General features: G+C 39.5%; 1 protein-coding gene across 5 annotated transcripts in view; it reads right to left on the reverse strand.

Moving 5' to 3' along the window:
- Nucleotides 1-13,097, reverse strand: part of iqck (IQ motif containing K) — a 94,604-nt gene that overhangs the window by 31,426 nt on the left and 50,081 nt on the right. For 4 of the 5 annotated variants that reach the window (XM_072268772.1, XM_072268773.1, XM_072268775.1 and 1 more), the window contains one exon: nt 10,771-10,848. In XM_072268772.1, coding sequence (XP_072124873.1) covers nt 10,771-10,848 — 78 coding nt within the window. Of the gene's footprint in view, nt 1-2,486; nt 3,043-10,770; nt 10,849-13,097 lie in introns of those variants that run through there. The other variant, XM_072268776.1, reaches the window with a different exon arrangement.

The raw sequence follows: 13,097 nt of genomic DNA on the forward strand, positions 1-13,097 counted from the left end.
TAATTCAGGATCTGCAGTCTTTTGTCATTATAGTGATCCTACTGTTCAGTTATGTTTATATTCTCTTTGCACAAATAAATAGAAATATATACGGTACTGTGTAGAAGTCTTAGGCACTTATATATAGCTAGGGCACCTAAGACTTGCACAGTACTGTAGTAATTTTATGTATGTGCAGTTCTGCTACCACAGAAAAAAACAAATTTCATGACATATGTGGATGATAAACCTGATTCCGATATGGGTCTCTATTGTGGACTGAGGGTAGGAAGGGGGTAGGGAGAGGGTAATCATGGTTATGAAAAGGGGAAGGGAGAGGGGAAAGAGTGGGAAGCACCAGGGAGGCATTCTGCAATGATCCATAAATCAATTGTTTGGAATCAAATGACCTTGCCTGGTGTCTCAGGGCAGGGTGTATCTGCACCCATGCCACCACCCCCACCACCCCTGGTACTCCTTCCTGTCACAAACACCTCTTACAGTGCTCCACCTTGCCATTCCCAGCATTCTTTGCTCCTGCCAGATTTACAAGCCTCTCCTTCATATGCTCTACCAGTCTGTTGTCACTCTTCGCTCCACGTTGACAAGTACAGAACTATGCTAAAGACATAGGTGCCCCAGCTACATATATGTGACTAAGACTTTTACACATCACTGTAACTGCCAATCTACTTTTGATTGTGTTACTCCAACACCATGTTTCCAGAGTTATGGTCTGGTTTTGGAATAATACTGCAAAGACTCCAGGGCAATATCAGGATCTAACAATGCATCAGATGGTGCACATCAATACAGCAGTTTATAATTAGACTACTTATGTGAGGATGCCTTGGATCTAAAATAATGTTCTATTTAGTATAAAGTGAGTTAGTAATGTTATACTGGGAGTCAAATTGCTCCTGTTAAACTTGGATCTTACATAAAAACAAAAAGCGTAACTCTAAACTTCCTAAAGGTTGCTTGGGACAAGCTATTTTTTAAGACAAGCATATGGGTTATTTTCTGTTAATGTACTTGTAAAGATTTCCATCAACAAAAATACATCTTGGCTGCAAACATTTTTCTTCTCATCTTGTTCCTATCATTGGATTTCTATTACCCATTGACGCTAATATCTTGACTTCAGTTTCCATGAAGAAGAAAGCAAATCCAAATAACAGTTGATAGCACAAGCATTGCCTATTATGGCTTAATTAAAATACAAAACACGAAAAAGTCTGCAGATTGTACTGTGACAACAGACTGGTAGAAAATGTGAAGGAGAGGTCTGCACACTCCAAAGGACCTCAATCTCCTCAGGAAATAGAGGCGACTTTGGCCCTTCTTGCAAACAGTCTCTGGTAGATCTCAACTTCAGTAAAACACAGAAGATGGTGATGGACTTTAGGAAGACTAAGCCTGCACTACTCTCTGTTACGATTAATGGTGAGGATGTGGATGTGGTGAGGACCTACAAGTACCTGAGGGTGAACCTGGATGACAAACTTGAGTGGAGTATCAACACAGAGGCTGTGTACAAGAAGGGACAGAGTTGCCTCTACTTCCTGAGGAGAATGAGGTCTTTTGGAGTATGAAGGCCTCTCCTTCACATGTTCTACCAGTCTGTTGCCACCAGTACAATCTTCTATGTAAATAATACTATTTTTTTGCACTTATGGTCAGATGCTAATTGCATTTCATTGGCTTTGTATCTGTACTCGGCACAATGACAATAAAGTTGAATCAAACCTAATCTAATCTAATCTAATCTAATCTATATGGTAGTGTGCTGGGGCAATGGCATTAACACGGGTGATGCCAACGGGCTCAATAAACTGATCAGAAAGGGTGGCTCTGTTACAGGAGTCACAGTGGAGGCCGTGGTAGAACAAGGGACCCTATGGAAAATCCTGGCAATTCTGAACAATGTTTCTCCAGACACCAGAATAAAAAGGTGGAGGTAGTGGAAGGAGGCTAGCTAAATGGTATAGGTGAAGCTAGTTGGGTGGGAAAGGTAAAGGGCCAGAGAAGAAGGAAGGAGAGGAGACCATAGGAGAAAGGGAAGGAGGAGGGGACCCAGGGGGAAGCAATAGGTAGGTGAGAAGAGGTAAAAGGCAAGACTAGGGAATAAAAGAAAAGGGGAGGGGGAGCGAATCTATTTTTTTTACTGGAAGGGGAAATCAATATTCCTGCCATCAGGTTGAAGGCTACCCAGACAGAATATAAGGTGTTGCTCCTCCTCTTGGTACAAGAGGGCATGGACTGACAACTGGAATAGGAATCGGAATTAAAAGGTTTGGCCACCGGGAAGTTCCGCTTTTGGCGGATGGAGCAGAGGTGCTCGACAAAGTGGTACTCCAAATTAGATTATGAGGACACTCAGTCCTCGTTTATTGTCATTTAGAAATGCATGCATTAAGAAATGATACAATGTTCCTCCAGTATGATAGCTCAGAAACACAGACCAAGACTAAAACTGACAAAAACCACATAATTATAACATATAGTTACAACAGCGCAAAGCAATACCATAATTTGATAAAGAGCAGACCATGGGCACGGTAAAAAAAATCTCAAAGTCCCGAGAGCCCATCATCTCATGCAGATGGTAGAAGGAAGAAAAACTCTCCATGCCATGAACCTCCAGCGCCGCAAACTTGCCGATGCAGCACCCTGGAAGGACCCAACCACAGCTAACTCTGAGTCCGTCTGAAAACTTCGAGCATCCAGCCAGCCCTCCGACACCGAGCACCGAGCACCATCTCTGCCGAGTGCTTCGACCCCAGCCCCGGCCGCCGAGCAACAAGCCAAGCCAAGGACTCGGAGTCTTCACCTCCGGAGATTTCTGGATCACACAGTAGCAGCAGCAGTGAAACAGACATTTCAGAAGTTTCACCAGATGTTCCTCTGTGCTCTCACGTCTGCCTCCATCAAATCAGGATTGTGCACGGCACCCTACTTGACAGATAACAGATATTCATCATCGGTGTGGCCGCTGTGCGCTGCGTCGTGTCGCCATCTTCTCCTCTCCTCCAAATACCCAAACCATTGACATTTGGAGAACTAAATGGAAAAATATTACACTATAAATTGCATGACTGAAAAGTGTTCGACTCTCGAGATTTGATGTTTCCTTGCAGAAATTTAAAAGGTATTTGGGTCTGCTGATAAAATGTTTGTATGGTCCAATAGTTTATTTATGTAAATAAATAAAATATGTATATATTATTAGGCATAGGTGAGCAGCAGGTGGGAACAGATAAGGATTTTATTCTCCTCATAATCTGTGACCTTTGACTTAATGCAGACAAAAAATGGCAGACAGAGCAGTAAGATATGGGAAGTCATGGAACCTCAGGGTCTTCCTGATTACAACATCCATGGGGCTATGCAAGCAACTGTTCAAGGGACTGGAAGTTCACTTGGATGTACTCAAGGTCATCAGGTATCATAGATAAGATAGGAAAGCGTTTAACTGAAGTAAGGGGAAATATGAAGCTATCAGGCAGGAACTTGGAAGCATAAATTGGGAAGAGACATTCTCAGGGAAATGTACGACACAAATGTGGCAAATGTTCAGGGGATATTTGTGTGGCGTTCTGCATAGGTACATTCCAATGAGACAGGGAAAGGATGGTAGGGTACAGGAACTATGGTGTACAAAGGCTGTTGAAAATCTAGTCAAGAAGAAAAGAAAAGCTTACGAAAGGTTCAAAAAATTAGGTAATGATAGAAATCTAGAAGACTATAAGGCTAGCAGGAAGGAGCTTAAGAATGAAATTAGAAGACCCAGAAAGGGCCAAGAAAAGGCCTTGGCGAGCAGGATTAAAGAAAACCCCAAGGCATTCTACAAGAATGTGAAGAGCAAGAGGATAAGACGTGAGAGAATAGGACCAATCAAGTGTGACAGTGGAAAAGTGTGTATGACACCGGAGGAGATAGCTGAGGTACTTAATGAATACTTTGCTTCAGTGTTTACTACAGAAAAGGATCTTGGCGATTGTAGGGATGACTTACAGTGGATTGAAAAGCTTGAGCATACAGACATTAAGAAAGAGGATGTGCTGGAGCTTTTGGAAAGCACCAACTTGGATAAGTCTCCGAGACCGGACGAGGTGTACCCCAGGATACCTTGGGAGGCAAGGGAGGAGATTACTGACCCTCTGGCAATGATCTTTGCATCATCCATGGGGGCGGGGGAGGTTCTGAAGCATTGGAGGGTTGCAGATATTGTTCCCTTATTCAAGAAAAGGAGTAGAGATAGCCCAGGAAATTACAGGATGCATATGTTTTCTATGTTCTATGTTTCTTAGATGAGAGTTTTAATGAGGTGGTTACATTCAAGATGGAAGCTAGATGGGTGACCACTGGGAGAGGTAAGGGGTATAGGCAGACAGTCACAGTGGCCATTCCCCTCAGTAGCGGGTACATTCCCTTTGAATATTCCTGTTAATGAGGGGAATAACTACAGTAGAGTGTGGACAGATCATCAGAAGTAGCTAGGTCAGTAGCACTATGCCTGGTTCTGAGGCAAAGAAGAAAAGGGTGAAGTCAAGAAGCGTGATAATGATAGGGGATTTGTGTAGTTTACTGGAGCTCTCTGAGGATGTGAATAGTAAAATCGATTAGGAGGTAACAGTGGATTTGGGTTTTCAAAATATTTTGATGAAATCCCATACAATAGGTTATTCAACAAAGTTAGAACACATGCAATAAGGAGTTAAATACTGATTGGTAAGATAATTGGTTTTCAGACAGAAAGCAAATAGTGGAGAATAAACAGATTCTTATCAGTTTGGCAGGGCTGTAATTACCTGTAATAGACTACCACAGGAATTGATGCTTGGACCCTACCATTCAGCATCTATGCCATTCACTTACAGTATTTCCTCCTCTGAATTTTCCTGTCTCTTTATGAAAGAGGCCTGTATTTGGCCTTGGTAATCTTCTCCCTTTTACTTACCTATAAAGGCACAAAACTTGATGTTGAAGACCCTTCATCAGATCAGTCCTCTCTCATTTTCTATCTTGCTTTATCAATGTCTCAGTCCTCCTTTGCTATGTTCTAAAATGCTCCCAATTCTCAGGCCTATTGCTATTTCTGCCAGTATTGTAAGCATCTTCCATGCATTTAATATTATCTTGGATTTTGCTTATTTCATTTTTAAATCTTTTTTATTAATTATTATTGAAGATCAACAAAAAAACATGAAAGTAATCAGGTCAACATGTCAATATGTACAATGAGGAATTAAATTACCAAATAACTGATTAACAAAGCTAAACAATATACCAATAATAAGAAGAAAAAATAAAGTGTTAAGAATATTTTTTTTGCTTATTAATTAAAGTTAACATTAACAAAGAAGCTAGAAGTAAGATTGACATAACTTTTTTCACCTTCAGTTAATGGGACCTGCTTTTTAAAAAATTTTGGACAAGTATTTGAAGATGAGGAACTTAAAGAAACACAATGTGAGAGTGAGGAGAGTGAGTACAATTGCTTTTGAAAAAATCCAGCAGAGACATGACAGCTGAATAATGCCCTTTCATTTCCATTACTCTATTCAAAATGTTTTAAAGAAAATGCATTTTTATGGCTAGTAGGTATCAAAATGTGTGATGTAAGTAACACTTACAAAATGGACTGGATTTTGCAGAGGAGGCCAATGGAATAGAATCAATTATTCACCATATTTGAACTTTCCCACAGACCTTCAAGGAGATTTTGCAATGGTGATTCTTGACAAGAAACCAACATAAAAACTAAAACAAAATTCAGAAATCTTACAGAATTAATCAAGCATATACATATTCGCTTAAATCAGACTGAAGAATCATGAAGTGAACAATACTGAGTCTGAGCTAGTGTCAGCTGCGAAGTTGAATCTGAATAAGTACAATCAAAAGCAGTGGTTAAACTGGGAATGAAAGTGACTCCATATTTATGAAAATTACTTACCTCACCAATGAAAGGAATAAACTGAAATGCAAACCATATTACCATACACACCCTATCCTCATTATATGCAGGGGATATGTTCCTCCAAGTCAACGCATAATGTGAAAACACATAATGTGAATAATTATTTAAATGGAGAAAATAGAGATGTGTTCTGGAAGGCTTCCTAAATATGTTTTATCTGTAATTTATTCACATTTTCATACCAATACAATACAAAAGCAGTACCACAAGGCAACATTCGTATTATATTTCATCAATTTAAGGTAATATTCAACATAATAAATCATAGAAAGTTAACATCCTAGGGTGTACAGTACTCATCAACAGTGGCAGGTGTGTTGGCTCCAGGAGATGAGTGGTTGTTGTGGTGTCGGGCAGCTTTACATGGATGAGGTGAATGGTTGTGTGTCGTCAGGATCATCAAGGACAGCAAAGGGTGAAAAAAGACTCACAGAACTCTCAGTACTGTCAGCAACAGGAGGTGACACCAGTTCGAACAAAGTGGTGAGGGTTATTTGCTTGGCAGCATTTTGTTTTTCAGCATAATTTTGCTAGTAGGGAAGAAGGATTGACTGCAGGGAACGACTGAAATGCTGACTCCATTCTAAACTTGGGTCCGTGTCCATCGCCATTTGTGCCAAGTGTTCTGCAGCCTTAAAAAATTCTGCCAGTTGCTTCACCTTAAAATCCTTCACCTGCAACTTGACACTTTCTTCATCGTTATCACCTTCAGTCTGAGTTAAATGCAGAAGGTCATTCACATTTAATTCTTCATCATGCGAATCCAGGAGTTCTACCACATCAGCAGTCTCGAGATCTGAGAATCCCTCCCCACCAATTTTACGGCTCAGGGCCACACAATCCTGGACAGCTGCAGTGAAGGCAGGAAACCCCTTGAGGGTGTACACACACTCCACCCAAATTGATTTCCACGCTCCATTGAGAGGCTTCTTACTCAAACCCTTAACAGCATGGGGGTTTAGTGAATGGTAAACTAAGAGAGACTTCATCTTACAGTCTCCTTCGGCATTGGAACACATAAGCAAAGTCAATCTATCCTTTGCTGCCTTAAAACTTGACGCAGTTTTTTCATCCTTACTTATGTAAGTGCGTTTCGGCATACACTTCCAAAAAAGTCTGGTCTCGTCTGCATTAAACACCTGCTTTGGTGTGATGCCTAACTCAGCTATCATAGCCCGCAACTGCATAGACTAGCATCCCAGAGCTGTGTTACCTTCACCTGACGCCGCCCTGTTTATAATTTCCAACTTTTTTTCAAGTGTTAAAGCGGTTTTCTGCTACCTGGCTGATGGCCCAGGACCTGACATTGGATGCTTAGGAGGCATAGTTAAATATTTCAAGCACAATATCACTGCACCATAGGTAAAATTAACAAAAGTTTAAGAGCGCAAGATCGCACATCCACACGTTTCCAAAACCAATGCGAGACTGGCGGGAGTGAGACTGTGAGACGTGCGCACATGACTTGTATTGGTGGGAAAGCAGTGCTCCTCGCATAACTGTGAGTTTTGGATGCATATAAGGAGAAGTTGGTAGAAATAGGTTCCTCGCATAACTGTGAATCCGCATTGTCTGAAGATGCATATAACGAGGATAGGGTGTATAATAAGCTAGATACAGTAACTTGATAAATATTCAATAACCATATTCTTGTCTACGTATATATGTGTACCAAGCACATGCTCCAGAAGTTGCTACAGATCTATCCATTAACAAAAATATGCACTGTCAGCTTTGCCATTATTTGTCCCTTAAAACTTACGCTGATGAGATTTAGTGGCATATCTAATATTAAATGATGCAATCAACCCTATATTACCAATTCAGGTCAAATATTACAGATTTCTTTCTCTGGCTTACTAAATCAAGTTTTCAATTTATTAGTACTTCCAGTGTTCACCAAAGACATAATCTAATGTTTCTTTGATAAATGGACAAAACTGTCAGAAGACATATCAGAAAAACTGTCCAATTAGTGATGAAAAGGATATTTTTTGTCAATGTAAGAAGAAAAGCAAGGATGTTCTTTCCCTTATTTAATAGGGAAAATTTTTTCCAAATTAAAATAATTCCTAATTGTATTTAAATCTCTTCATCATTTATTAAACAGAACTTATTTCAAGGTATGGTGATAGTATGATTAGATACTATGGGGGACATATTTGATATGTTCTATCAATCACTAAATCGAAAGTGCGTCACACAAGATAACATGAAATAATTAACTAAATCTCAAGGTGAAATTTTACTCACACTATGTACTTAACATTTAGTAGGAACATTGAATTAATAGAATTCACAGAATGTTCACTGAGAGCATTCTTCTGAAAGCAACTGAGAACAATTACACATGGGCAGTATTAAAAACTGTACATCCCCTTGTAAATAAATTTCTGGAATTACTGTAGTCTTTAAGTTAAAGCTAACGAAAAAACAACTTCAAATTGCTCAGAAGCATTTGCTAAAAGCACTGAAAATCTCTAGGCAAAGTCAAAATAAAGCCTCCAAATTGAGAGAGTGTCAAAGCTACCAATTATTTTGAAAGGACACTGTCAAGGGTGGAAAAATAATCTCCTCCAATATGAATGAGTAGACTTTTTAATAAATAGAGTAATGGGTAAATTAACATCTACAAGGAGAGAAATATTACATTGATGGATGCATAAAGAAACAGTTTTTGGGAAAGTTTCACACACACACACACATAGAGGCATAATGCAGAATTTTAATCTTAAATTATGTGACTTGCAAATAGAATTCCCACGGACCCTTGTGCTAGATTACACAAATTTATGCTAGAAGCAGGTCTGCCCTCAAAATTATTTAGGATCCTAGCATGAAAGAAGCACCATTGACAGCTTATGCTAAATGCACAATTTTGCAGTCACTCAAGAAGCTTTAAAATTTAAACTAGTCCTTTTGGGTACAAGTCACTGGTACAAACATCCCACCCTGCAAAAACTCATTTCAGGGAGGTAGCGCCATCAATTTGCGGGAGACTCCCGGAACTTCCGGGAGAGGTGGGATGTCTACAATAGAGTAGCTGCTTAGCAGCTAGCCAGCTAGTTTAAATAACATTAGCTATGCTAATGAATGAATGACACCTGTTAAACTCACTTCAACATGCCTTTTACAGTCCTAACCCATCATGGGCAATAGAAAGGTCACTGTTGCAAACAGTGCAGCGAACAACACTGTCATTATTTTTGACCCCTATTAGGCAGGGGTACACTTTAGGGTAGTCTGGGGTGACGTACGTTTTATATTTTCGTTTTTTGGAACACTCTGCCATGTCTCTCTCTCTCTCTCTCTCGTGGTCGCTCTCACGCTCGCTCTCTCTCTCGCACGTTCTCTTGCTCTCTCTCACGCTCGCTCTCTCTCTCTCTCTTTCTCTCTCTCTCTCTCTCTCGCACGTGTTCTCTCACTCTCGTGGTCTCTCTCACGCTCTCTCTCGCTCATTCTCAAAAAAATTGATTTCCGGGACATTGTATATAATTTGTGGGCGTCAGGGAGCCACTATTAATATGCAGGACACTCCCGGATCTTCTGGGAGAGGTGGGATGTCTGCTGATAGATACATTTTAAGTGCATCAGAAGCAACACACACACAATCCTGGAGGCAGTACTTATGGAGAGGACTAAACAGTCAAAGTTTCAGGACGAGACCCTTCATCCTCATGTATATTTCTTATCAATAACCTATTTCAAGTTGCACAATATTGGATTTACTTCTATTAAATCCATTCAACCACAGAAAGGATACAAAACATATTTATTTATCAATGTTTTCTTCTGCTTTCATGAATTTTTGCTTGACTTCTATGACACATGGTTCCACAGAAACAACTCAACTCCAGGATGCAGTCTTTCTTATCTGTTGCCTTTTTTCCTGCTAATTATTGCTTTCTGAAAAAAATGACTGTATTCTTTTACGTCAATAATCCTCTGTTTCATGCCAGGCTTTCCATCATAGACGTGTCAGATCCATGCCTTGAAATTCTGCTTGACTAGTCCTCCAACATCTTCATATGAGAGTGGCATTAACGCTAAAGAAATAGCTTTTTTGTGCCTGACATAGTTTTCCTACAAATTGCATTCAGTCTTCAAGAAGAATTGCAATGATCAGTAGACTGCAATAAGGTGCAAAAACCTAGCTACTTATCAATGTTTTCAGGCAATGATAGCATTCTAATTGTCACTTAGATATCATCAGCCATTGCAAAACCCATGTGCTTTATATTCTCTCAATATTGTCTACAGAAAACTCAGCATTTTATGCTACTATACCTAATTCTACTCCCCTCAGAATGCTCCCAAATTTCAATCATTCCACATGCTGTATTCTTGATGCAACAAGTTTAATTCCATCAGATTTTCCTAAAACTTACATTGAAAATCCTCTTAAAATGTGGAACACAGTGCATCTAACTGCTTAAATGTGAATCAATTTCACAGGGAAGACATTAATTCAGTATAATGAGGATTGACATTGGCCCTGCATGCGTTACTGTTGAAAATTAATTAATGTAAATGAGCTAGAGATCTCAAGTGTATGCAGTATGCGCATTCAATGCAACACAGAAAAATCATATGTCATGATTCAACTTCTGTACCAAAATATTCCTAGACTTCTTTCTACTATCAACCAAAAGTAATGAAGTTAATAGGAAATCATGTTTAAGTCTTGTTTTTATCAACATGTTATTTGAGGAAACCTTGTGTCAAAAGTACCTTCTGGCTTTAGAAGAGCCTGTCATTTCCAAATGGAAAGATGTCAGTTTTTAATAGCCCGATTAAGTACTTACTGATGCTGAAGCCAATTTTTAACAAAGGGAATTTCAAAGAAGCCAACGAATTCCTTGCCAAATCTGCTTTGATTGTTGCTGTGAAAAGAAAAGATTTGAATTAGTTTTAATTATAATTAGTCTTTTTCCATCTTTAAATGTTCAATAACATACTTTACTTGAAACAAATGCACATTTCTTAGTGGCATAAAGAACAGCATAATTTAAATTACCACTTACATCACTGGCATAAAAAACATAGTGCGTATATATTAAGTCCAAAAACATACGACTTGTTATTCAATATGAATAAACTGAAAGAGAACTGCTAAAACACAAGAATTTACGTGTACACACATGAGATTCTGCAGATGCTGGAAATCTTGAGCAACATACAAAGATTGCAAAGGGAGCTAGAAAAGGCATGTAATAAGGGTAATGTCACAATTGTAATGGGGAACTTCAATATGCATGGGGATTGGGAAAATCAGATTGGTGTCGGATCACAAGAGAGGGCATTTGTTGAATGCCTATGAGATGGCTTTTTAGAGCAGCTAGTGCTTGAGCCTACTTGGGGAAAGGTTATCTTAGATTGGGTGTTATGCAATAACCAAGATCTTATCAGGGAGCTTAATGTAAAGGAATGCTTAGGAGGCAATGATAATAATATGATTATATTCATACAGAAATTTGAGAGGGAGAAGCATAAGTTACATGTACCAGTATAGCAATGGAATAAAGGGAATTACAGAGGTATGAGAGAGCAGCTTGCCCGGGTGGATTGGAGGAGGATGACGGCAGAGCAGCAGTGGATGAAGTTTCTGGGAATAGTTAGTTCCCAAAGTGCAGGATAGATATGTCCCACAGAATAAGAAATTCTCAAATGGCAAGGGCAGACAACCGTGGTGGACAAGGGAATTTATGTACTGCATAAAAGCCAAGGAAAGGACATACAAGGTAGAAAAAGTGAGTAAGAAGTTGGATGATTGGGAAGCTTTTAAAATCCAAAAAAAAAGGCAAATAAAATGTGATAAGAAGGGAAAAGATGAAATATGAGGATAAACTAGCCAATAATATAAAGCAGGATTCTGAAAGTTTTTTCAGTTATATAAAGAGGGTTAAAAGGGAGGCGAGGGTTGATAATGGACCACTGGAAAATGATGCTGGTGAGGTAGTAATGGGGGACAAAGAAATGGCAAATGAACTTAATGGGTACTGTGCATCAGTCTTCACTGTGGAAGACACTAGCAGTGTGCCAGATGTCCGTGAGTGTCAGGGAGCAGGAGTGAGCGCCATTTTTATTGCAAAGGAAAGATACTAGGCAAACTCAAAGGTCTTGAGGTGAATAATTTATCTGCATCAGATGGACTACATCCCAGAGTCCTGAGAGAGGTTGCTGAAGAGATAACGGATGCATTGGTCATGATCTTTCAAGAATCACTTGACTCTGGCATGGTCCCGAAGGACTGGAAAATTGCAACTGTCACTCCACTCTTTAAGAAGGGAGGAAGGCAAAATAAAGAAAATTATAAGCCAGTTAGCCTAACCTCAGTGGCTGGGAAAGTGTTGAAGTCTATTATTAAGGATGAGGTCTCTGGGTACTTAGAGACTAAACATAAAATAAGTCTAAGTCAGCATGGTTTCTGTAAAGGGAAATCTTGCCTGACAAATCTGTTAGACTTATTCAAGGAAGTAACTAGCAGGGTGGACAAAGGAGAAACAGTGGCTATCATTTACTCAGATTTTCAGAACACATTTGATAAGGTGCCAAACATGAGGCTGCTTAACAAGATAAGATCCTATGGTGTTACAGGAAAGATACTGGCATGGATAGAGGAATGGCTGAAAGCCAGGAGGCAGCGGGTGGGAATAAAGGGGGCCTGTTCTGGTTGGCTGCCAGTGACTAGTGGTGTTCCTCACTGGTCAGTAATGGAACCACTACTTTTCACATTGTTTGTCAATGACTTGGATAAATGAATTGACGACTTCATGGCAAAGTTTGCGGATGATACAAAGATAGATGGAAGGGTAGATGGTGCTGAAGAAGCAATGTGATTGCAGCAGGACTTAAACAAATTGGAAGAATGGGCAAAAAAATGGCAAATGGAATTCAGTGTTGGGAAATGTATGATAATGCATTTTAGTAAAAGGAACAATAATGCGGACTATTATCTAAGTGAGGAGAAGGTTTAAACATCAGAGGTGCAGAGGGACTTAGAAACCCTCACAGAAGACTCCCAGAAGGTTAATTTACAGGTTGAGTCTGTGGTAAAAAAGGCAAGTGCAATGTTAGCATTCATTTCCAGGGGAATAGAATATAAAATCATGGAGATAATGCTGAGACTTTA

The sequence above is a fragment of the Mobula birostris genome, chromosome 9, assembly GCF_030028105.1.
Source record: "Mobula birostris isolate sMobBir1 chromosome 9, sMobBir1.hap1, whole genome shotgun sequence".
NCBI lineage: Eukaryota > Metazoa > Chordata > Chondrichthyes > Myliobatiformes > Myliobatidae > Mobula > Mobula birostris.